Raw genomic sequence first — 25794 nt, 5'->3', positions numbered from 1 at the left:
GCGCTTTATAAATAAAGATTATTATTATTTAGATGTTAAGGAAGAAAACATCAGGAGTGTGATATATTTCAGAGGGAATTTGGAGATCTAATAAAAGTATTTATTTCTACAGGAAGCAGTTTAATTTTCAATAATTAGAACATTATGAAATTATTTGCTAGATCTCAAAGGCTTTTATTTAGCAATCCACTCAATATAACAGCAAAAAACAATTATTTATGAACTAAACTACTTTGTGTTTACTAAAAACTATTTAATCCTGAGTAAAGTTTTGTACATAATCAAACATGTCGCTAAAGTTTATATTGTTTTTCACTTTGTTTTTGTATACACCATTGACTGTATAAGAGAACTGGACCAGGTGAGGGTGATGTCACCCGTAGAAAATAGATTACTTCTTGCTCCAATGAAATTAAGTCGATTCAGTCGCCACTTTTTCCACGATATTTACATGTAGGAGCCGGACGACGTCCAGTAGTAGTGATTGAGCAATACCTTTTTTTTTTACTTGTTCTTGATAATCCTAATGTTGTACATTTTTTCCTGAACAAATTATTGAAGTTATAACAGGACAACAGGACATCAATAACAGTACGTGGTCTCGCATTGATCGCTTGAAATATTTTATTGACTCTCCCAAGACCACTTTCGGGGTGTGGCCTTCCAACAAGCTCCCTCCTGATTGGTGACAATAGAAATGTTGACTCAGACTGAGTTGGACCAAATGGTGGAGTCTGTATTGTAGAAAAAATGAGACTAAATTGACTTAATTTGGTTGGAGCCAGAAGTAAGCCAAATCTGTGTTTCTACTTTGGAAATTGTTGACAGATTTTATTTGGGTGTTCACAAAAAGGCTGCCGGAGGCCCTGATGTTGCTCATATAAAAGAATTAGGTCTCACCTAAGGGGGCAGGTTACCTGAGGGAATTCTTAAATACAATGAAAAGATTTGATTTTAAATGCTGTTTGAAATCAAAATCCCAGTATTTGAACAGAAGTACATCCGTTCTTTCAAACTTCTCGAGCTCAAACAGACCTCTGATGCATTCATGGTGCATTTTGCTGCCTGCTGTTCAAAGTATATGATCAAATAACCTTTACAAATGGTGCAATCAGAACAATGTGGGCCCAGTCACACCTTCCCTGCTTTTTTCCTCTGCTTCCTTTGTCTATGGATTAACTTTGGCTTGGGGAGCCGAGGAATCTAAATTAGCCCTGGGTGACCCCATTCAGCTCCCTCAGACCGTGTATCGACTTTCCATGTGGCTGTACCCAAACTGAAAGAGACAAAAATCAATCCGGAGAGGAATCTGTGTCTTGAAAAAGGCAGAAGCTTCTTGATTAAATTTATTTATGTCAGACTTTGAGCGGCAGCTCAGTCAGAGCAGTACAAGATTGTGACACTTTAGCTAGATTTGTTGGCAGAACAAAATTATGCGCTTGTGCAAAGACACACAGACACGAACAAAAGGGACTGGATTCCTGCAGTAGGATATCTGACCCAGGTCCCCCATGTTGGTCTATTGTTTGAGCAGGTTAACTAATGGACAAGCTAATCAATGGGGGGGCTGGTCCTGCTTGTCTCACCTTCGTCAATAGATGAGCAGTGACCTCTCGACCACGCCTGCCCCCGTCCCCTCCCCGCAGAAGCCCAACACCCTGCCATTCAACACAAAGCACTCTAATAGACACCTCCAGCGCCAACCAGCTGGAATTTCTTGGGTTTCTATAGGAGAGGAGGCTTGTTGAAATACCAGACATGCAGTCTGAGCAGAAAACGAGTTCAGACCCGCTCTCTACAGCACGTCGTTAGGAGCGCTGGGAGTGTTCGGGAAGCTCTTGCATTTGAGGTTTTGTCAAAAGTGTGTGTACATTAAAATAAACTATGAAATGAGATGGTCACATTACAACTTAATGGTTGGTGAAATTAGGAAAACAAAACGGATCCAGCATCCTCAAGGTTGTGTGCTGCAGTAATGGCATCGGGGCGGCTATTCCAGCTTCAGTTCTATTCATTTTCAGCCGTTCCCGCTGCGATGCCATCCCTCCACTGTTATTACAGAGCGTTCCACGTCAGTGAGAGAAGTGCATAAACACAGGCTTCTGACAGCCCCCCACTGTCACACATGAATAGGGGAATTATCCAGCTCCTCTCACCCTAACAGATTCATTTTGGGCCATGAGTTTTTGAATGATGCATGCAGTGTATTATAAGTCAGGATGCAGACTTGGTTTGGAAGAGGACCTGAACAGCTCCTCAAAGCCTCTATCAGCTACTTTTACAAAAAAAAGTAGCTTCCTCAAAAAAGAAAAGAAGTCACAAAATTTCCCAAAGGTTTAGTTAAGTTTTTTCACTTCTAGGTTATAAAATAGGTATTAATTCCTTTTATGTTGCAAAGCTTTATTGAGATTTCTAGAGTACTTTACACCACAAAAACAACAAATTACAGTAAATACGTATAGTATTTCACAGTAAATTTTGTTTTTAGAAAATAGTCTATGCAACACATTATATGGAAATAACCTGGCATGAAGTACTTCTGATTTTTGACTCAAATTGACAGTGAAAAAACTAATATTAAGAAAAAAATGTTATTAATATTAAAATAAATGTTCAGTTTTCATGTTGTTAGTATTTTTTAATGATCCTTTTGTTTTTGAAGCACATCAAATATAATAAAGTTTAAGGTAGTAAATGTCAAGCCTTTTTGTCAGAATCAGAGATATTGTATTTTTCACATTATTCGGCGCACTGGATTATAAGACGCACAGTCAATGGATAGTTATTTTTGTCATATATAAGGCGGACCGAAATATAAGGCACATTAGGTGAGACAAACATATCAGACATTAGTCAATCAGTCAGTCAAACTTTATTAACTGCGTTCACAGTAACTAGAACTTGATTGTAACACGCTATATGGTAGCCACATTAAAGCGTTAGCCGTGTTAGCATTTACAATGCCTGTAACTCCTAATTTTGTTTGGAACACATACAAAAAATACTGATACAGCTCAAGCAAACATTACTGTGACTGTGCTAAGTCCCAATTTTGTTAATTTCATACAAAAAAAAATCCAATGCTGCTACACGTTAGCCACGTTAGAAGCGTCGGTGCATCGATGCTCACTAGATTACAAATATAGACCACAATGCATTGCGGTCGAACACTTTTGACCCAAAAAAACGTCTTTAAATTTAAATTTTGAATAAACTATCCCCATTTTCACCATTAGAACACAGTGGAATCATAAACAAACGTTGTGAATGTTCGTATTTATTTGATTTTCACTTCGCAAAATCAGTGGCGTCATGTCCGGTGTTTAGAAAAATGAAAGAAAAGTAGAAGTGATTTCATATATATTTGTGTACATACGTATATATATATATATATAGACATATATATATAAAATCATTCATTTTTGATTGACTGCATGTTAAAGTAACTCTCAGGTTCATATTATGAGTGTTTGATGTAGTAATTGGAAGATTCCCTTTGATTTCTTTTGAGGATTTTTTCTACTAGAATCTTAAAAGCCTTCCTGACTCCTCCGTGTGTGAAGTCCCAGCTCCACGTCAGTGTTGCTTTATCAGTTTTCATTAAATTTTGAAGAAAAAAAAACGCAGCTGCTTCTTAATGAAGACATGTTGAGCTGTCAGGTATAAGCTTCTCGCTCGCCTGCTTCCAGCCGCTGAAACGATGCCGTTCAATAGTAAATCATTCTTTGTTTATTTTGTTGTTTTACAGTGACAGTGACTCTCAATGAGGCTTAATCACATCGCACCTACAGCCCGCACAAATCATATTCACGCGGAGCCCGTGTTATATTCTGTGTAGTCAGACAGATCATTTGTATTCTGGGAGTGACATCCTGCATCTGCATCTAAATGGAGAATTAAATATTTATGCAGAAAAAAAATGATGGCACTTCTCATTGTCAATTTGCTTGAACACAGAAGTGCATTAGGAAGCAGAAGCACTCCTGGCCAGACGAATCAGAACAGAAAAAGCCAATGAGGCGTCAAAAAAAAACGGTAGACAGTAGAGACCATTAAAGCACAGACCACCCCCACAAACACACAACATACTGTATATATATATTTTTGGTTTGTTTGTATTTTCTAAAGCTATTTTTTCACAAATAACCAAAATTTGTAATCATCCAACAACAAAACACAAGCTAACTTCAATTTTCAAGACATAAAATCTTTTTGAGGACAGCTTCTTTTAACAAAAATTAAACAAACGATAAAGGAGCTGAGAAATGACCGTTTCTCAACAACATAGGGGAGATTCTTTCCTTGTATTAGCAGTTCTGATACTGATAACAACTGTAGTGATTTAATGCTTATTAATAGTTGATTTATTTGTCGTAATGTTGATAATTCCTAAATCCTTATAGGAAAAACAAATGTTATAGTACATATAAACAGGATTGTTTTATATATTTTTAAGTAGTAAGCTTGTATTTTTTTTAAATGTCTAAAGATAAGCTCATGTGACCCAAGTTCTTTTGAACAAAATATTTGGTTATGTAAGTGGTCAAATATTGCTCAAAACTCCAAATTTCTTCTTTCTGTAAATTTTAAACAAATAATTAAAGTAAAGTCATTATTTTTTTAAATTCTCTTATACCAGATTGTAAAAAAAAAACCCTGTTCACACTCCAAACTAAAATAAATGGAAAATGTATTGGAGCATATCAGCCCTTTTTCATGCAGTTGCTGGAGCCTATCCCAGTCACTACTGGTTAAAGAATGGGTAGATTGCTAAGCAATCACACAACTACACACACCAAGGGAAAGTTTTTGTAAAATGGGAGGAAACCAAAGTAATGTAATGTTTTCCACCTAAACCCCCGACCGCTAGTTGGCAGCACAACACACTGAGCCTCTTTGCACCAGAACAACAAGATTTCGCAAGAACCATCCTGTGTTAAATGTTCAGTCAGTCATGTTTTTTTTTGTTGTTGTTGCTGTTATGAGACATATACTACCGGTACTTAGTTTTTGACTTGGGATGGGTACCAAACGGAAACTCTGTGCCACATTACTGCTTGTATCTTATAAGAACACAGATTGCGGTTCTTCTTAGCGGACTCAGACAAGAACGACTGCGCAGCGAGTCATACATGGAGAAAAAGTCAAAACGCTGTCGGCGAACCGGGCCAAAGTTCTACTGAACTTCACAGCGAAAGGTTCTAGTTCAGTGACTTGATGGGTCAGAGTGATGTGTACAATGCTCTGAAAAAAGATCGTCACCGTGGCGATGAGCGGTAAAATCTGGGTTGACTTCCACCTGTGAGAAAACGGAGCTTTAATGTAAATAAAGCATCTTGGTCACATTTCAAACGCTCTCCTTCATCCTGTCATATCGCTGAAATGTTTCTGGAAAGAATCGGCCTTACTTCCCCTTTATTTTCAAGGCGCCTGTTCAAGTACCGTTCAGGCTCTTGAACTGTTTAAATGCTAGATTATAAATATTCCTTGTATTGATGAAAATATTATACTGAAAAATATTCTGTTATGGAAATCAGACAATATCGTTTAAAAATAAATATTTCTTAATTTATCAAAAAAAGCACCATGAATTTGTGGATAAAAGCAACTTGCAGTGCTTAATGCTGTGATTATTAAATAATACAAATATTACTATTTTATTACAATGAAAGACGTATTAATATTCAGGTGGAGTTCTTTTTCTAAGTCATACTCTACTCATACTTTGTATTGTGAGACATGCATCATGATACGTATCGTATCGCTAGACTCTAGCCATACCTCTACTTCATTGTAATGCATGTTTTCAACAGAACTAGTTTGGATCTTAACCCTTCTGCTCTCGTATGGGGTCCAGATGACCCCACCCTTATATTGATGTGTAATCCCTCCCATGACAAAGGTGGACAAGATTTTATGTCTGCTCGGACATCAGTGAGGATAAAAACCATTGAAAAAAAGGTTCAGAAGACCCCACTTTGAATGTAAACATGCCACAAAATCACAAGAACTCCAAAATATACCTGCACAAAAAATCTCTAATTTCTCTGTCCATTTCAAGTTTCCACTTTTAAAAATGTTTATTTGATTTAAGCTAATTTTAGTATGAACTCAGTACATTTTTTGTTAAACTGCGTAAAAAGTTGAGCATATTTGGGGGTAGGTTGCCTGGACTTTTAGCAGGATTTGTTAATTGTAGATAGAATGACACAAATAAAATCCATCTTTCAGCCATCACACATCCATGTAAAGCCATGCATGTCCGTGTTGAACCACAGAAGCACTTCTGTGAGTTTAATTAGCTCACATTCCTCTGTGTGACGTGTTGCAACACATCCATCCCTCTGTTTCCTTCAGGGAATGTGGTGCTGAAACACAGCACCCCTTCATTCAACAGCTCTCAGCTTTCAGGGTCGTGTCCCACACCAGCGCAGGACTTGTTAGCTATTCCTACTGCTTGTTTATCACGAAAAAAAAAAAAAAAGTAGAGTGTCACCTGCTAGTGCTAGATATGTAGAAATTAATACTAGCAGAGCGGCTACCTAATTTCTACTTCAAGCATCAAAGACGCTTGTTAGGGAAAAACTCATTCTTAGAAAACATGTTTTTTTTCTGACATATATTTTAAACAGAACTACATGAATTCCATGATCTAAAGCATCAGAAGCACTCGTGAAGTCTTTGAAGACGGCTTGAACGCTTTTTGATGCTTTCATGTTTGGCAATATTGTTTTGGCAATACCAATGAAGGGAAAAGCTGAGATCTTTGTGGATTTTAACACCAGCACCATGGAGCCTAGCGCTGACAGCTCGCTCAAAACAACATCCACTTTTGTCAAGACTTCAAGGAGATGTCCGTTGATGTATCTGATGCAGACTGACACGTGCTGGCAGTATTGTAAAAGTCTTGCTGGGGGAAGAATAAACGCAGGTTTCATTGTGCATTTATTTGTTAGCGGAGCGTAAACAACCACCCGAGATATGCCGGCGGTTTTGTGCCGTGCTGCACAACGATCTCGGTAGCTCTTTCTATAGATAAGCCAAGAACAAAATCGCCTTTAAAGTTCAATTCTGATCATCTTTTGATCTATTGTAAAGGCATTCCTAGTAGTCTTTTATTTATGATGATGTCGTTGTTAGCCCAAATTTGACAAAAAGCATGTTGTTCCAGAGTATGGGTTGAACTATTCTAGAAACATTAAATACAAATGCACTATTTGACCAATATTTTATTGCGATGGCAAACTTCATCTCTTCACATAAAAAAACAAATACATCTTAATACGTTTTTATCAAAATTACTTTCAATTTGTCTATTTTTCACTACAAGTGTGGCAGCTCAACAGCACTGGGAATCGACAGCTTGGATGGTGACCACGCTCGTTCTGGGCAGTGGAGCTCGCTATGTTGTCCACCGGGCGTTGAATAGCATAGCGAACCAGCCCACTGAGCGCCCACTTAACCCTGCCACTCTCCTTAGCTTGTTTACATTAAAGGTGGGGTCACCCGGACCCCACAAGACAGTGCGCGGAACTTTTTTCTTTCATTGATTTTTTGAGTTTCACTAATGTCCATGGCAGACATAAAATCCTGTCCACCTTTGTCCACATTTGTCATGGAAGGAATCACATATCAATTTGTGGTTGGAGTCATCTGGACCCCAAAGAGAGCAGAAGGGTTAAGCCAATGTGGGCAAACACAGGTGGAACCACCATGGAAGCTATTGACAAACCCACATTTTTTGCCCACTTTTAAACCATATGGGGCCCCCTTGGCCTTGCTGGCATGGCTTTCTTGATGTTGAACTCACTGAAAACAGCTTCAGTCTTTTGGCATGTTGGGAAGACACAGTTGTTTCACATTTAAAAAAAAAAGCCAGTTTCTGACTTTTCTTTTTTGTTTTGTTTACAGTTGACAGTTTAGAAACAAGCTAGAAAGTGTCACAGAAGGGTCCCGCAACTATAGCTGCGTTTCTATTAACTATGTAATTGTGCAAATTAGATTTGCAATAATAAATTTGCTTAATGGAAACATCACAGTTTCAAAAAAATACGCAATTATGAAAAAGAGGAGGTGGTTTTTGGGGTGTACCGAAATGGAATGTTTTTGCAAAACTGCAATGGAAACACTTTTCTCCCGAACTAGCTTACAGCCTCTCTCAGCTCCAAGCTAACATTAGCGGTGCAACAAAAATCTCAGAGCTATCCAGACGTGCACTTCTGAGCCAGATTCCAGCTCTGACGAGAAAAACAAAGACATTCATGGATCTATTTGTCTGCAGTAAATTGACAGTTTTTGGCCTGTCCAGTGTATTTCATCCAACTGCATTTTATTTGGATTCACTACGATTTAAATAAAGAAATACTGGAATTTTAATATTAATGTTCCTCCATCATCAGAAAAATGCTACAAAGATGTGTTAAAGACACCAAAACCTAGATTTTCATCGGTTTGAGTCTTTAAGGATTTATTTTTTTTCTTTAGAGGCTCGTTTGTCATCCGGCACTCTCGAACGGCCCAAAAGATTACTCCGAACAAGTCACAGTGTCCAGAGCTGTCAGGCCCGCGCCGAACACCGAGATAAAGCACAGCCTGTCCCCCGAGAATAACGCCTCATAACTCAAAGATATTGGTGTCCCTGTCAATAAGATCACACATAAAAAGGACTGGGCCTGAATGGATGTGGCCCCAAGAGGAATATCTTTTTAGAGGGCGGGGGAGAGAGGAGTCTCCACTTCAGGAATGTGCCGGCAACCCAACCCCTCCCTTCTTAGCCGGACTATTGTGAGGTGAAAAAAGTCACTCCCTTCACTGTCAGGTTTTGGCTCGTTTTTCATTCACTTGGATGTTTACTTGCGACTCCTAAAAGCTGAAGCCGGTTCTTACTTTTTAAGAACCTGCACGTGTCTTCATTTGGCTGCAAATTGCATTTCACAAACAGTTTTTTTTGCCGACTGGTGGAATGGTTTAATAAAGAACGCAGCTTCCTCTGGAGGCTATAAAGAAAATGAACAAATTACAGCTGAGACTCATCAAACAATGAGCACGAGGCTCCTATGAGATGAATATTACATGAAAGCCCTTTATTTGATTTGCAGGTTTCTGCCTTCCTCCAAGATCTTTGTAATGAGAATTTTTGTTCGTCAATTTTTATGTATCAAAAACTAATTCCTTGTGTGTTTACATGTGTTTTTTACTTTCTGTTAAAAAGTTGAGCAAGGTGTGGCAGGATTTAATGGCCGAGGAGAGGGTGGTCCCTTTCTCAGGTGCTTGCTTTTAATTGGTTGGTGCGTTCCTGTAAAAACACCAATACCTGAGTCGGCTACGGGAAAAAAGTCAAAGGGAAACCTGACAGCAACCTGTCGGTTGTAACTTCCAGAATTTCTCTGGTTCGAACTCACAGTGGAGGAACTCTGGACCTCTTCAATCTAAGCAGGATGAGGTATTTATCTGTCTGCTGGTAAGTTTGTATGCAAAAAGTTATGCTTTTTAGTTTGTTTTTTTATCAAGATCAACATTCATTTTTAGAAGAAAAAAAAAGTATTCTTCGCTTTAAAAATCACAGAGAAAGACGTAAAACTGATCAGAAAGGTGTAAGAGGAAAGCAGCATGTCGTGTCTGCCCGTGAGCGGGACTCTGAGGCGGGCGGACGGCGAGGCTGAAGAGCTGGGAAAAGCGGCGGTGTTGCATCACTGATGACTAAACAGTCATTTGGTTCAGACCTGTGACAACATGCCAGAGCCGGAGATTTCAAAAACAGCCGGAAACCCTGGAGCCACGCAGCGGGACAGGCCTGGTCTCGACTTCAACCGGGGGGGGAGGGAGAGGCCGACATCCAAATCTGCTTCGCGCACTGCGTCCGCCCGCCTGCACGGGCCCCCGGAGGGCTTCGCATGAATCACAGCCGCACCTGGATGCAGGGTGGGCCACACAGAAACCTCGAGGCTTTGGTGAAATTGTTTTTCTTCTTATCCCCCCCACATAAAAAGGCACCCTAGATTGTACTTTGAAATCAAGGACCGGATTCAAGTCTGAGTGAAACAAAGACGACAAATGTTTTTTCTTATTTGACTCTTGGTTTGCTTCATTTCAGGGAACAGCAGGAATATTCCATGTTTTCTGTCCTTCATTCCACCGGAGTCTGTGCCGATATGGAACCAGATTTCAGTGGTGTGAAGTGTAAAAGACATGGGGATAAAACTTCAGCACCGACAAACTGGGTAGCAAACAGGTCATGAGAGTTTAAGACAAAAATCCCAGTTGTTTAGACAAAAATGTACCCTATTTTTAATTTAATCTTTGAGTTTTTGTCAAAAACAATGTGGTTTTTTTTGTATCATCTGTGGTGGAATGTGAATAAATCTCCTGACCTTGTGCCTTTGGTGTTTTTTTTTCCTTTCTGAGTTCAACATCTCCAACCATTATGGAGCCATTATACCACCCACACCAGTGTTTCTGTGTTTCTCAGCCCCACAGCACGATATTTTTCTATTAGCCAACATGGAGGATTCAAAACTCAGCCCACACAAACAACATTTACTTCTTGGCAGATGAGGCTTATTAACAATTTAAAGCATGCCCTCACTAAAGCTCTCTAAATCATGCCATTACATGAGTTGTTTTTCACAAAGATACATGCACAAAGACTATTATGTTTTTAATAACTGGGGGAAAAAAAGCAAAAAATATATATTATTCTAATCACCTTTTTTATTATTGGTGTGATATTGACTTAAACTATTAAGTATAGTCAGATAAATTCATCCTAATAGAAAAGGCAATTTAAAAAAATGTTTATGACAGATTTTCAAAAATTCAGTAACGTCCTGCATTTCCTCCCCTTCATGTTCGAACATTTGCAAAAGCCTAACAGAGCAAAGCAGCATCATTTGAGTCGCATATGAGGGAACACTCATGAATCTAAATGTACTCCCCAGGCAGTCCCAGTGCAGTCAAGTTAAGACAATCTTCAGGCTTTTATCTGATGTTTGTGGACAAATTTTCCTCTGTTTTTACATCTGCAGCACATTTCCATGTTTCATCCGCTTAATAGCGGCGCTAAAAAAACTGTAGGCTCTAACAGAACGTTCATCACACGCGTTCACATGAAGATATGAAAGAAAGATTATGTCGATTTTAGGCAATTAGACATTTTCTAAAGACTGAAGGTAAGTTTGTGAGAGGGGACGTTGAGTCAGTATTCTAACGGTGGAAAATACAAACTTTCAAGACAAATGAAAACTACAAAATCAAAACTACAAAATTGTAACCAATATGAAAAAAGAGGTCACAACAACTTGCGTTTTTTTAAATAAGCTTGATAAGATGGAGTATTAGGAGCATTAAAATATAGTTCATGTAAAAATAATACATGAATGATAATCTTATCAAACAGTTTTATAAGAAAAAGCTGTAATTATACAAGAATAGTGGTACAATTATGAGATAAAATACATCATTTTACAAGAACAAAGTTGTACATTTATTAAAAAAGTTGTAATTTTACAAAAATAAAGTTGTAAATGTCTGACAAGAAATTATATATTTACGAGAATAAAGTCACGACATTTTCTCAAAAATGTCGTGACTTATCAGGAATATAGTCGTAAATTTATGAGAAAAAATTAAGAATTTTGCAAGAATAAAGTAATAAACTTATGAAAAGGGACAAAATTCACAAACTTAGGAGAAAAAAGTAAAAGATTTCCAGGAATAAAGTCGTAAATCTACGAGAAAAAAGTTATACATTTATGAGAAAATTTTGTAATTTTTACAATAAGGTCATAAACTTATGAGAAAATGGGATGAAATTTTATAAGAATAAAGTAAATTCTTGAGATAAAGTCATAATTTTCGTTAAATTTCAAGTTTCAAGTTTCAGGTTTTTGCAGTTTGTTTAGCTTTCCAAAGAAAGTTTAAACGTAGCTTCATTTAATGCAAAGAACCACTAAAACAACTACATTTCTTCCACTTTTGGCTTTCATTTTTGATTGTTTTGCATAATCAGGATTTTTTTTGTGAAAAGGCAAGGTTAAAAAAAAAGAAAAACCTGTTTTTCCAAAAGAAAAATCCTCTTGGTTTGAAAACATTGGGGGTGATTTTAACTAATCTATTCCAAATATCTACTAAGTTAGCTGTTTATCTTTGAAAGAATTCTAGAATTTTTTGAAAATAAATTATATTTGTGAACAACAGTGTTTAACTGTCACAATGAAGGTCTGGAAAATGCTGGTCTTTTTTTGGATGTTTCTGCCACAGTCCTGGACGTCTGGAGAGGACACAGGTGAGGATTCCTCTGGTTTTGTTCTCAGCAGCTGATAGGGTAAAACGACAGTCTCATGCCACATGAGCAGCATTTGCTAATTGAAAGCACAACCATGCTGCAGTAGTGACTGTGTGGTGTCAACATTATGCTTCATTACTCAGAATTAGCCGAGGACTGTTCAGCACAGTCGTGGCGTCATGTGACAGTCGTCTGTTTCGTCTTTCTGCCTTTCGGCTTCTTTTACGGTCGTCAGTGGATGTTTCTCTGTTTCTTAGTGGCAGAGGACATCAGTGTGCATCAGCTGGAACGTTTAGTGGAGCTGCTGACATTTAAGGAGTGCGAGGACCTCCTGGTGGCCCTGTCAAACCCAGAGGAGAACATTTTCCAGCACCTCCATCTCCTATCGCCAGAAAACAATCCATTAGGTCTTCAACCTCGAGCCAAGAGAGACACGTCTTCTGCAGCAGGCTAGTCTTCTTCTTGCACCAGAATTTTGACCCTTTAGGATTTCTGTTTTTTCCATACTTGTAGGAAAACTGATGAGCATGTGTTAAGAATCTTGTTCGTATTTATTCGATTTTCACTTCGTGAAATGGGTGACGTCATATACGGTGTTTATAAAAACGAAAGAAAAGTAGTGAGCATCGTGTTTGAATTACCTTTAAAATCCAGGGCACTATATAGTCCCAAACCATATAGTTTTTTTGGTACTTAGGGGGGGGGATTCAGACACTACCAGAGTATTCCAATTCCGACATTACTACCATTTGATGACATCATCAATAGTTGAAGGTCATTTATAATAGCATGTAGCTAAATACACAACAACATTGGTCTACTTAATACTTAATGTATTTTCCGGACTATAAGTCACTTCAGAGTATACGTCACAAGAGCCAAAAAAATGCATAATGAAGAAAAAAACATATACAGTATAAGTCGCTCAGGAATATGAGTCACACTTTTAAGAGAAAAATCCAACATTTATGAACAATTGGGGCAGCACACTGTAGCAGCGACTCCCAAATGCTCCTTTTCAGCTCGACAAAAAGGAATAAATGTAAGTAAATCCAAAAGGACCGCTCGCGGAATTAAATGTTGGAATGGTTCTCCCTCAAAGGTTTGAACAATGACTTGAACAATTCTCCCGAGCCGGCGTCATTAAACAGATGTTTGCAATATGGCGATAGCCGTTTCAGGAAGTGACGGTGAAGGTGGCGGCCTACTTTCACGAGGAGTGGAGGTATTGCATTTCCAATGGGGGACCTCATGGCTCGAGAAGTCCAGTATTTTTACAGTCAATGAGTGTGACCATCAGTAAGGGGAGGAGCTAAGACTAACTGGTTCAGAGGTTCAACAACAAATACAAAGTCTGCATCACTGACCCCCTCAATCCAAAGGTCAACCATCCTTTCCTCATTTGATATTTGGTAACAGAACCCCAAGATGCTTAAACAATACGCAGTGAAAGGCATACATTATGTAGGCGTTCTCTCTGAAACCTGTTTTTTTCTTATCTGTCTGTCTCAAACTGAAAACTTTGTCAGTGACAGTCACAGGCCTGTCTGTCTCTCTGAGGTGGTATCATCTGTGTTTTCTAGATGATGAGACTCAATGTCGAACAGCCCTGACAGGCTGGATAGTGGAGAACGGCGAGAGGACTTACTACGACAGACTTTCTCGCGCCTTGCAGCACATCGGCAGAACAGACATAGCCATTGGTGAGAAAAAAAGAACTCATGTACCACTTCGCAATTATATTAGAGATGATTTGTTTTATGGCACAAAAAGAACAATTTTCAAACTAGAACAACCACTGCTTGAAGGATAGTGTTGATTGCAGTAAATCCCTGGGAGCAGCGTGTCTCTTGACAAAAGAGAAATGGGAACAAGCATCATTTTGCCTATATGAGGGTTTACTTTCAGAACTAGTTTATTTTGGTCAATAAGGCCTCTTGAAGATTTGAACAACAGAGTGTAATTGCTTCATTAATCTAAGATTCGCTGTAATTGGATCTTCAAAAGTGGCGTCGTTTTCACACCGCCGGCTTCTGGCATGTGTTCCAGTCCAGCGTGTGCACAACTCCACAGCCGAGTGGCGTTGGATAGGAGAAGGTGTAAATGATCTGACAGAGGACTCAGCAGATCTGACATCAGTCAGAGAACAAACCATCTGCTCCTTTCATCGGCAGCTTTGGAGAGGGAGAAAAAAATGGAATAAAAATCCCAAGGAAAAGATGGGAGCTGTAAAACAGGAGGGGAGCCGAGGCTTAAGAGGCTCTGAATGCTGTGATCCAGAATGTAGCAGATATGATCCTTTCTACTGCAACTCCAACTGTTTTTGTTTTTTTATTTTTTTATATAAAGTATAAAGTCAAGTTTTGTTCCTAGACATTTACTTTGATAATGTAAAAGTGGCTTTGGGCTTTTGTTTTTGACAGAAGTGGGGAAGAACATTAACCAGGACAAAGCCTTGAGCTTGAAGCGCTACGTTGAGGATTACCATAAATATGTAATGTCTTTGAACCTCCCATCAGTGAGAGAAGCCACAAGAACCCATCAGCGTGCACATCAGAGGGCCTCAAACAGAGCAGGTAAGACCATCCATCTTTTTGCTCACTGTCTAAATCAGTTTGATGCAGCATAAAAAGGTTGTTTAAAGTTGAGAGTGTAGGGCCCAAAAAGTTTCTGTCTGGATTTGTGAACAAATCCCATTACAAGCTTACTGTGGTGGAAAAACTACTTAAAAAAAACTTTGTTCAGGGGATTTAACTCCACAGCACAAAAAAGTCCTTATTGAACCAATTCATGAATCATTGAAGTTAGTGACACTCATTTAACCCATTAACACCAGAGATGTCTTTGACCTACTGTAACTCTTTGACCGTTTCCACAATCAACTTAAATCAAAGCTGCTTTTCTTTGCTTAAGAATCCATCCATCCATCCATTTTCTTGACCGTTTCTTCCCCTTCGGGGTCGCGGGGGTGCCGGAGCCTATCCCGGCTACTGAAGGGCGAAGGCGGGGTTCACCCTGGACAGGTCGCCAGTCTGTCACAGGGCCTCAATCACACACACATCCACTCTCACATTCACACATTCACACCTAGGGGCAATGTAGAGTCACCAATTAACCTATGAAGCATGTTGTTGGACGGTGGGAGGAAGCCGGAGTCCCCGGTGAAAACCCACGCATGCACGGGGAGAACATGCAAACTCCACACAGAAAGGTCCCAGCCGGGATTCGAACCGGGGCCTTCTCGCTGTGAGGCGAGAGCGCTAACCACTGCGCCACCGTGCAGCCCTGCTTAAGAATCCACTGGAGTTAATTGAGTAAGCCAGGGGTGTCAAAAATACGGCCCGGCCCTCCAGATGGTTTAATGTGGCCCAGTCACGAAGAGAAATAAACATAAGGATATTTAGCAAAAGAAAAAAAAGGCAAGTTTCCAGCCCATTTCTGTGACGAGTTATGGTTATTTCAAGATATGGCCGCAGTGCACAATTCCGCCACTAGGGGAAGCAAAGGAAAAGAATTACCTGCATTACAAGAGATCAAGAAATAAACAGCACGTCTGGGTAAAATGAAGTTTGGTTCCCTGCCAGCATCATTGCTGTTAAGTTGCAATAAAAATTATAAGGTTTTACACTACAATTACTAAAATATCATCAAAAGGATAATAATAATAATAGCTCTAATAGTAATAATAATAAGTGACTAGGCTAACAGGTTCTTTGAGGCATTTTTTCCAACTGAGAAAAAAAAAAACAAAACAAAAACAAAGCTACAGATAACAAGTTGATAATGGGTTGTTTTACTATTATGTTTCTGGTCCGGCCCACTTAAGATCAGACGGGTTGAATGTGGCCCCCAGACCAAAATGAGTTTGACACCCCTGTTGTAGACGGTAGAAGAGTTATGGTGGTCGAAAGAATTTCAACACTAAAGCTAAAACTTTAAAGGGCTAAAGCAGCACGGCAGACAAACTTCTGAATTTCATCAAACGACTTTTGAAACCACCAGCCCTGGTGCTTGGAGGAGTTGCACCCCCACATCCCTGTTTGGCTTTCTTGGTCTGACACAGTAAAAAAAAAAATCCTAAACTTCCTGCAGCAGAAACCTACAAAATCAAAACACAAACACGAGAGAAGGAGTTGCAAAGTAAAAAAATAACAGAGAAATTTGAGTGAAGATAGCACAACAATTATGTTCCCGGCGTTTGTAACCTCCAACCCTCCACCCTTATTTTTACCCTACGGAACATGGGTATTAGAGAACATAAGAAATACAGCAAAATAATTCTGAAAAAATAAAAAAAACTAAAAGGAATGATTGGAAGGAAACATACAAGCAGTCACTGAAAAGGTCATCCATTTCTGCTTTCTAGGAAGTAGAAAATGGTTTTAAGGCACCCCTCCATCCCTCCGAGCAATAGGCTCTCAGAAATGTTAGAAAAGAGGTCAGCTATGGAGGAAAATACGGAGGTGTTCCAGAGATAGAAAAGTATAATCAAAGTGGATTAGATGTTAGCAGATTTTATAGTAACCTCTGCATAAATCCTACATTTTTTATGGTAATAAGTCTGACAAAAGTGTAACAAAAATCTAGCTGTTAATTTTACATGGCTTTTGAAATAGCAGCATGATGGTTTAAAACTTCCTAAGCTAAAACAAGGCAACACTAGTAGTTTGTTTGTTGATTGCTAATTCACAAAGATGCTAGCAGTTGTTGGCTAACATTTCAATGAAAAAACTTGAATGAGTAATTAAAACTTTGGCTATGTCCAAATTCCTTCCCTACTCCCTTATTACAAAAAACTAATTTGGGACTTCCTAGTTCTCTGAATTTTAAAAGTCATTTGTTCAGACACCGGCCATGCTAACTACTTTTTTCTTTTTTTTTTAAAAAAAAAGGCTGATATGAAGACACTGACTTCCTAACGTAAAAACCTTAAAAATATAAAAAATTTACGAACACTATTCATGAATGTTCTGATGATGAAATCTTGGACAATTTATAAAAGCTGCATTTCAATATATCTTCATCAAATGAAAAATCTTGTCATATTGTATCATAAAAATGCAGTGCATTCTGGTTAATATTTACCAATCAAATGAGGATTGATGCGCACTAGTTTTTCACAGAGACTTCTGGGAAATTCCCTGGGCACTGGATTTGGGAATTTTTGACATCTCCAAATTCCTTCACTTCCTACTACTTGAATGAATGATGAATGAAATGGTTTATTTCAAGCAATCAGGTAGTAATACATAAAATAGACACATCTTACATAATCAATCACAAGTAGATTGCTTGAAAGGGAGAGGGAAAAGGCGAACTTATATAATCACATCTCAGTTCAACCTTAACATTTTCTTTAAATGAATTATCAACATCCGGTTCAGGACTTATTATCAAATATTTATACCCTACAATCATAGATTCCGGTTATTAAGGATCCTTAAGATCAGCGATGTAATTAAATTTCAAATACCCACAGTATATTTTTTATTGATGAGTTGAGGAGAGTTGAAGACACGCGTCTGCTCACTCGTGAACAGGAATTCCGACAATTTTAGTGTGCTCACCATTTTGTAGATGTGTCTGAATCTAGAATTCCAAAATTTGGTGCCCTAGAAATCACCCAGAGGTCCCTATAAAAAAACATCCAACAATGCTCACTAGATTAGCCAACTCAGACCACAATATATTGTGTTTGAATGATTTTTCACATGTAAAAAATGTATTTGTAAAATTTTCAGATTTATTAGATTTTTACTTCTGGAAATTGGTGACGTCCTATTTGCCGTTTAAAAAAAAAAAAAAAAAAAGAGGGTGAGCATGGTGTCCAATTTGGTGGAGCCGATTGGGTTGATTTTAAGACAAATTGGGCATTTGTAGTACAAGTGGCCAATTTGGCATGAAAGCACCTTGAGGATCCCATCCATCCATCCATCTTCCTGACCGCTTTGTCCCTTTTGGGGTCGCGGGGGTGCCAGAGCCCAACCCGGATGCTGATAGGCGAAGGCGTGTGAGGCAAGAGCGCTAACCACTGCGCCACCGTGCAGCCCCTTGAGGATCCCTTCTTTCAGAAAAGAACATGAAAAAAATGCTAACATTTATTAAAGATGGCGGTCAAATACTCAATTTTACAAAAAACATCAATGTCTGGCCCTGCAACAGACTTGCGACCTGTCCAGGGTGTACCCTGCCTTCGCCCAACAGTAGCCTGGTTAGGTTCTAGTCGCTCCGTGACCCCATCCGGGATAAAAAAGGATGGATTTATATTCAACGCCTCCTTGTCAGTGACGGAGAAGAATGAAATATGTATTTCAAACAGTTTTAATTTTGTTATTGTTACTATTAATTCCAAAACAGTTCTTTTTGATGTTAATTAATTAATGTTACTAAAAATGTCTCAAAAATTGGGGGCACAAAGCTTTTTACTGTGGGGGCAGCTACCACCCTCTAGCTCCCCCCTGCTCCTCGCCCCAATTAAAAAATATTGTTTATTTAATTCATAAAATTTGGCCTTTTGACTAAACGGGTGCCTAATGAAAACTGTTATATGTATAAATATGTATATTTTCAAATCTTTGGTTTTCTTTGGTGTCTGATTCCATTAGCTAAACACAAAAAATGCAACCAAAAATCTGTAAAAACTGTGTTTTTTCATGAAAAGGGAAGAGTTATGGATTTCACCTTAGAAATGTTCGGAATAGCCTGAATCTATTTGGAGCACAGATGAGATGTGGATTAAATGCGGGGGTGGGCACTCTTCCAACTCATTAACTCTTGACATTAAGGCTTTCACTGTAACACCTCCCCTTTCTGACATTAGGAAATGATCTGCCAGGGCCTGACCTGGTTCAACAGGGCCTTTCAGCTGTGGTCGTGCCATTTCTGTATGGCGCACTTCTGGCAATAGGAGTCACCTTGCTCGCAGCGTTCCTCTTCTTCATCATTCTGAAAAGACCTGAGCGAAGCCGTTGCCTCCCAGCAATTTGGAAGAAGGGTCAAAGTTGAGATGAGAAGTTGAGAAATACAACACTGTGATGTCAAACTCAAGATTTAAATAATAAATGTTAAATTGCTTAAAAATCTTTTGTTTTCTTCTTTTTTTGTTCTTATTGGATTGAATGATTAACTACATCTTCTACTGAATTATTTATACAGGGGTCTGCAACCTGAGGCTCCGGAGCCGCATGTGGGTCCTTTGCTCTTCTTTGGTTAAAGAAAAATAAAATGTTAAATGTTAATTCAAAAACTTCACTTATTTTCAGACTACAAGCACATCAACAACAGTCAATTTTTACTCTACTCATTCACAAACAGTTGATGCATAAGAAGTATCACTCCACCAGGCTCCTGACTACAATACCCACAATGCTTCAAAAATCAATTAGGCTTCGTAGTTCACCAAAATTGCAGCATTCTGACTAATTTTTGAGTGCTGTGTAGCACAGAAAATCAATTTGAGGTCATCATAAACTCAACCAGAATTCTTAATTAAGATGCTGAAGTCCATAAGGCAGACTTTCTACTTTTTAGATCATTTTAATCACTAAGTCCAAAGTATACCTCAAGAATTACTTAATCAGATTTATTTTTGTTATTCAGATTTATGAATTTCTGGCCTGAGACGCACCACAAGTTTTAGATGTATCGCCAAATACATTTTTCCCCACACCCCTACTCACTACTACATCTGCTGCACAAGATGGTACAAGATGTCTTTTATTTTGAAAGGAATTCATGTAAATCTTTCAAAAAAACTGAAAAAATAATATAATTTTCTCTTTACGTGTTTGTTTTATTTATGCTAAAAAATCATTTATATATATATATATATATATATATATATATAATAGTAAAATAAATTCAAATCAGTGTCTTATTTTTCTAAAAGGGGGAAGTAAGACTTTGGAGCTCCCACTGGGTTTTGGCCAGTGAGAAATCGACCAGAATGGCTCCGTAAGTGTTGAAAGCTGCAGACCCCTGGTTTATACCAATTATACTAAAGTGATGGATACAAGCAGAATAGCTCTCATACAAAACCCTCTGGTGTTCCTCTGCTAGTTTGCATCTCCTCTCCAAGTAATGGCAACAGTCCCATCATTTTTTTTTCAAAAACAACTAATTATCTGGCTTGACTGCTGATATTTTCCACCAGCAACAGACTAAAAAGCAGTGACAATGCAACAAAAAATGATGCTCTCGTTTTGGGTTGGCAATGGTAAAAGAATGGGAAAAAAAACATGGGGAGAGTAGAAGTTGTATTGGCAAAGCTATAGCAAAACAAGTCTGGAAAAACCAAAACGAATTAAAAATCTCCATAACAAAAATTACTGCACTGATTAGGCTTTAATTAGTGTAGTTAATCAATAGCAGCCAGATTATTTCCACATCTTCTGAGGTATGGAGTCGAACAGCAGGAGGAAGGAAGGCAGGCTTGTGGCACTGGTGAACCACCACTGGTTTCATGGTCTCATTTATTTTTTTAATTTTATATTTTCAATGTCCTAACTTTCTTTGTCATAATTGAGCTAATTACTTCATTATACAAATCTAGCCTAATGTGCTTCAGGAGGACGGCAGCTTGGATTAACTGTGGCACTGAGCAGCAATTACAGCCCATTAGTTCATAAATCAACATTTAAACAAATGATGGTGCCAAGAACTACGCCGGCAAAGTGTGAAAGGAGCAAAGGTGTACATTATTTCATTTATTTTAGTTTTAAGCGCAGTATAATCTAAAAAAAAAAGAGGTCTTTTGTATTACGAATAAAAGTTATTTATATTTTTGAAGACAATACAATAAATGTTTAACTACGGAGTTTCTCGGAACACTTCGTGACCAAACTTCCTCGGTTTTGCTTGTATTCCCCCACTGGCTGTTAGGATCCTGCAGGTGCTGACTGTGACAGGTTCACCTGCCCAAGGCTGGCCTGCATTTCTGCAAGCAGTGAAGAGGAAAGCTGCAGTTTTGTATGCCTGACTGAGCCTGAGAAACAACATGCCACACGGGGCCAGTGTGGTGGTGGTGGTGACACTCTTTTGCAGGGCTGCACCACCGTGCCTCTTAGCGGATGAGGAGCTTGTTGAGGCATTTGTGAACCATTGCTGTCCGACCACAAAGTCAAAGAGCCAGCATACTCCAGTGTTTTAAAACTATGTATTTCAACCTATAAATAATTAAAAGTTTACTTTTTTTCCCTCGTGAGGCTTATTAGAATTTTTTTTTGCATGAAGAATACAATAAAAATTGGACGATCCTTAGATGGTTTGTATAGTTCATGTGTACAGCTTCATACTGTACACAGTCGAACTAAATCATGTGACCGTCTGCAACTCCATCCTTTGAGCTCTTTTTAAAAATATTTTCATAGATGTAAAGAATAGCCCACTGTTCCATTCTCATGCAAAGCGATAAAGCAATCACATGGATGAATGGAGATGGAGTCTGACATGAAATTGACATTTCCAGCCAAGGCGAAGCCACTGTACGAGGGTATGATTTCCAGACATTTCCATTCTCATGTAAAATAGAGCGTTTTTCTCATTCCGGAAGCTTCTTTGGGGTGTTTAATAGTTTGTGGAGCAGCAGCTTATCGGATGGATTCTCTGAGGAGGGCGCATCTGTCTCTTGTCAGTGGCTCGGCGCAGCACATGGAGTCAAGTGTTTGTCTGCATGAAAATGCAGATGAACTGGATGTAATGCGTGCCGAGGGGATGCTTCGGCAGCGGGAGCCATGATGTGCTGAGGTTGAGCATTCTGCGCCGCGGCCTCTGGGGTGTGCTTAGTGCCATTAAAGGTTTTAACTTCCCCCCCTCCCCTGCTTTTTGCAAATTCATTCATCTGCAGAGCCACGGAGCTGCTGTAGTCCCTACTTAACCATCACTCTCCTTTTGCTCAATATGTATGGATCACAGGAAGCGAGATCACAACAGCAGCTCTTTTATTTTAATCGCCTCTGCATGAGCTTTCACAACTTTGTCTTTCATGGTTTCCTTGAGGGGCTCTGAGACTTCTTCAAAGTTTTGGATGCTGATGTGTGGTGGTGTGTGCTCACACATGAAACCACAGTGCCATCTAGCGGTCATTACCATCCATTACAGCTACGAATCTGAGTCTTTATCAAGACTATTCTGTGTCCTCCCGTCCTCTTTTGATCTATTTACAAAGCGTTCTTTTAATTATGATTATGCTATTTTTAGCCTAAATCAAAAGCCTGTGTTGTTTTCTAGGACATAATTTCTGCAGAGCGGCAGTAGTTCATTGTCCATCTAAATTTAGGGTAAGAATGTTGGAATTAAGAATCCCCGAACCCTCATCCCATCACCCATAACTCCCACTACAGCCCCTCATACCTTAAAGCCGATCAATATTGGGGATATCTAGTCCTACAAGGATCTAGCCTTTAAACTAGTAATTTATTCAACTTTTTGATTGATTTATTTGTTTTTTTTAAAGTATTTGATAGTTTTTAGGGTTTATCAATTGAATATTTGTACCATTGCTCTCTTTGACTCCCTTTCCAGGAATGAAGAGGCGAACAAAATCAGGTTAAAAAAAGGCCTTGAAAGCTACATTTTAATTTGTCTGGTATCCTGACAGATCTTTACCAGTCACTGGAGTAAGTATTGGATTTTTGTTATAATTTTGTCATACTCAAATGCTTTTTTTAATTATGAGGTAAGATACAGACAAAAAAATGGGTAGACTACCAAAAAGAAAAATTAGTTCCTTTAATAAAAGCAAAAAAATGTATTACTCTGATTGTTACTTCTGTGTAAAAGTATTAAGTTGTCTTTTTTTGTTGCAGCAAGTTACACAACGGTTGCTAAATCACTGTTTATTTCCTTGTCATTTTCCTTCAAGAGCTTTGACTTTGTGTATTTTTTTTAAATATAATAAAAAGGTCACATGTGATATTTTGTTTTGTATGATTTTATTAATTTGTTTTTGGTTGTTTTGTGAAGATTGTTCTGCAAATCGGCTAATTCCTTTGTTATGAATTTATGTTTTTTTAAAAGCCCCTTCAATGTTGTAATAAGTTACTATCCCTGGTAAAATATAAATAATGCCATAAATCAAAAACACTTGTATACAGTTGTTGTTTGAAAAGTGATTTAAAAAAAGGGAAGTCTTTGTTGCAGTTATGCACAAGTGTTTGCAGAAAATATGGCTTTAGCTCGTGTTTGAGGGGCAATAAAGTGTAGTTCTATTAATTATTTCAATGCCTCTTAAATAAAATCAGACTAAGAGATGTGGATTTTTTTTGTATCGCTTCATCATGAGCATCTTCACAGCAGGCTCATAAAAGCGATTGTTCATTTTTCAAATTAGATTATGCAACTGTCAAATCCTGATTGTGTAATAACACCCACAAACCCAATGACAGGCTGTAAAAGCTTCATGAAATGCTCTTCAAATGCTGCAGGCTTCTAATAAGCTCCTGGATTACTGCACTGCGTTGCTTTTTCATTGTTTCGTCTAATTTCCGTGCTGATGGCGAACGGCTCAATGAGGAGCTGATATATCTACAATTATCACTCAACCCTGTCTATTTTCTCATCTAATTAGAGGATGCAAGCATGCATGGCGTTCACTGAGTTGGCGTGCTGATAAAACAGATGTATGTCTTTTCTTTATCTCAATGGCTGCACATCTCCCCGTTTCTTTCCAATTTCCAGAGAAAATGATCATGGCATCTTCTTTTACAGGCTATCATTGCAGAAAGGTCAACATATTTGATTACCTTTAATGCAGTAACGATGATATAATGAACAAATTCATTACATCTGCAAGCCACTAAAGATAAACCCCAATGGTTGGAGCGGCACCTTCAATCAGACACAGGGTCCAAGGCCTAATTCATGGATAAATAATTACCCATTCTGCAATCAGAGGTGCAGACTCAATACATTTATAGCTTAATTAATCATGCAAAAGTGTGCTATTGTTAGTGTGTTTAATTGCAGCCGAACTACCAGAGTGAGACAAAGTGCAGCACTAATTAACGCCGGCTATCGCTGGTCCGATTTGCTCTCAGCAAGTTCGTAAACAAACCCTGTCCAAAGACATTTTGCTGACATGACACTATTGAGATTTATGGTTCCTGGCAAAAAATCTGGTTTGTTAATGAAGCAGAATAGACCCCAAACACTGTCTGTGAAATGCATATGCAAGGAGCTAAGTACTGTCGCTTGATCAATGTCATTGCTTCCATTATTCAAATCTCCCGACATTTTGCCGCTTCTCCACCGTCCTCCTGCCCTCTCATCAATTTTATTTCAGCTTAAATCTTTTTATAACATCGAATTTTCTGGATTCTTGTTAATGATTTTTAAATCTTTCAGTTTCTAAAGGTCGGGGCAAAAATATTTTCTCAGCAAAGACTTCTCTTTCTCTGCGAAGGCAGGCAAAGCCTAAATGTCAAGGTTCTGTGACTCAATAAAGAGGTGCCCTCTGACGCCCTGCAATTAGTCTCCATAGTGTGAAACCACTGGGTATGCAGACACATTTAACGCTCAAATCTCTGGGTCTTGGATTTCTAAAAAGACTTCTGTGAACTGAACATACTTTGCTAATTAATGTTAAAGAAATAATTGATGAAATGGTTTTAACTCCCCTGGAGGCTGTTTTTCTCCTTTACCACAGGTTTTGATGAAAAAAAGTATTTGTCAGTCACTGATTTTGCAAGTTGCTCCACTTATAAAGATAAGTTTAGTTTATGTTCATCACATTAACTGTGAGAAACTAACTAAAAAAAATCCAGGAAATCACATTGTTTCATTTTTTAATAAATTATTTGTATAATAGAACAGAGAACAAGTGTTTTTTTCAATATAATAGTTAGCCGTAATGCTTTGTGATATACTGTAACCCTGGTTGTCAATGACAGAGGTCAAATGTTTCCTGTTGGTTTTCACTCACTAGTTGCTATTTTGGTCCATTCTTCCATGCAGGTCTTCTCAAAAGTTGTAGTGTTTTGGGGCTGTTGCTGGGCAACACAGATTTTCAACTCATTTCACATATTCTCTATTGGATTGAGGTATAGAGACTGGCTAGTCCATTTTGCAACCTCACACTCCACACTGCAGTTGGAGGATGACTTCATTCTCAGCCCAGATTTGACAAATAGCAAAAAGGGGGTGGGGCTAGTGGAGCCGGACTGAGTGGTGGGGGTGTGGCTTGAATCTATGATTGACAGTTAGGTTAGCTTTATGTAGCATACGTTAGGTCTTCTATAGAGAGTGGTTACCAGCATCAACGGCCTCTCCTTTATCATGCGCCAAAGTTTCTCCTTGAGTGTAAAAACTTGTTTTTGATGGCCAAAACGCCATTCTTTACGCCACTTTTCCTAGTGATTTTTGATACTATACTCGACACTTGTACAAAAATGTGACGCCCCAGCCGCTTGTGGGAGGAGCTACTGCCAAAGGTTTTCAGCCTGATCGCAACATGGAGTCTGTGTATACCAGGGGTCTCAAGCTCAAATCAGCCGGGGGCCGCTGGAGACAGAATC

The 25794-nt window shown here is 38.6% G+C and overlaps 1 protein-coding gene and 1 long non-coding RNA gene across 3 annotated transcripts in view; one reads left to right on the top strand and one right to left on the bottom strand.

Annotated features, from left to right (window-relative positions):
• Window positions 1-9302, bottom strand: part of LOC112159743 — a 131608-nt gene extending 122306 nt beyond the window's left edge. Inside the window, exon 1 of the long non-coding RNA XR_002921530.2 lies at window positions 9198-9302. This is a non-coding gene — a long non-coding RNA (uncharacterized LOC112159743). The remainder of the gene's footprint in view (window positions 1-9197) is intronic.
• A 2821-nt stretch (window positions 9303-12123) lies between these two features.
• Window positions 12124-19365, top strand: LOC112159742 (transmembrane and death domain protein 1). Of its 2 annotated transcripts, none has more exons than XM_024293996.2 (5): window positions 12124-12283; window positions 12541-12732; window positions 13867-13986; window positions 14803-14859; window positions 19104-19365. In XM_024293996.2, the coding sequence occupies exons 1-5, from the start codon at window positions 12211-12213 to the stop codon at window positions 19286-19288; spliced, it is 627 nt and encodes a 208-aa protein (XP_024149764.1). In that variant the 5' UTR covers window positions 12124-12210; the 3' UTR covers window positions 19289-19365. The 2 variants fall into 2 exon arrangements, with proteins under 2 accessions (XP_024149764.1, XP_024149763.1); XM_024293995.2 differs by having other exon boundaries at window positions 14707-14859.
• Window positions 19366-25794: the final 6429 nt, after the last annotated feature.

Source organism: Oryzias melastigma, linkage group LG7, assembly GCF_002922805.2.
Source record: "Oryzias melastigma strain HK-1 linkage group LG7, ASM292280v2, whole genome shotgun sequence".
NCBI lineage: Eukaryota > Metazoa > Chordata > Actinopteri > Beloniformes > Adrianichthyidae > Oryzias > Oryzias melastigma.
This window is presented reverse-complemented; position numbering and strand designations above follow the sequence as displayed.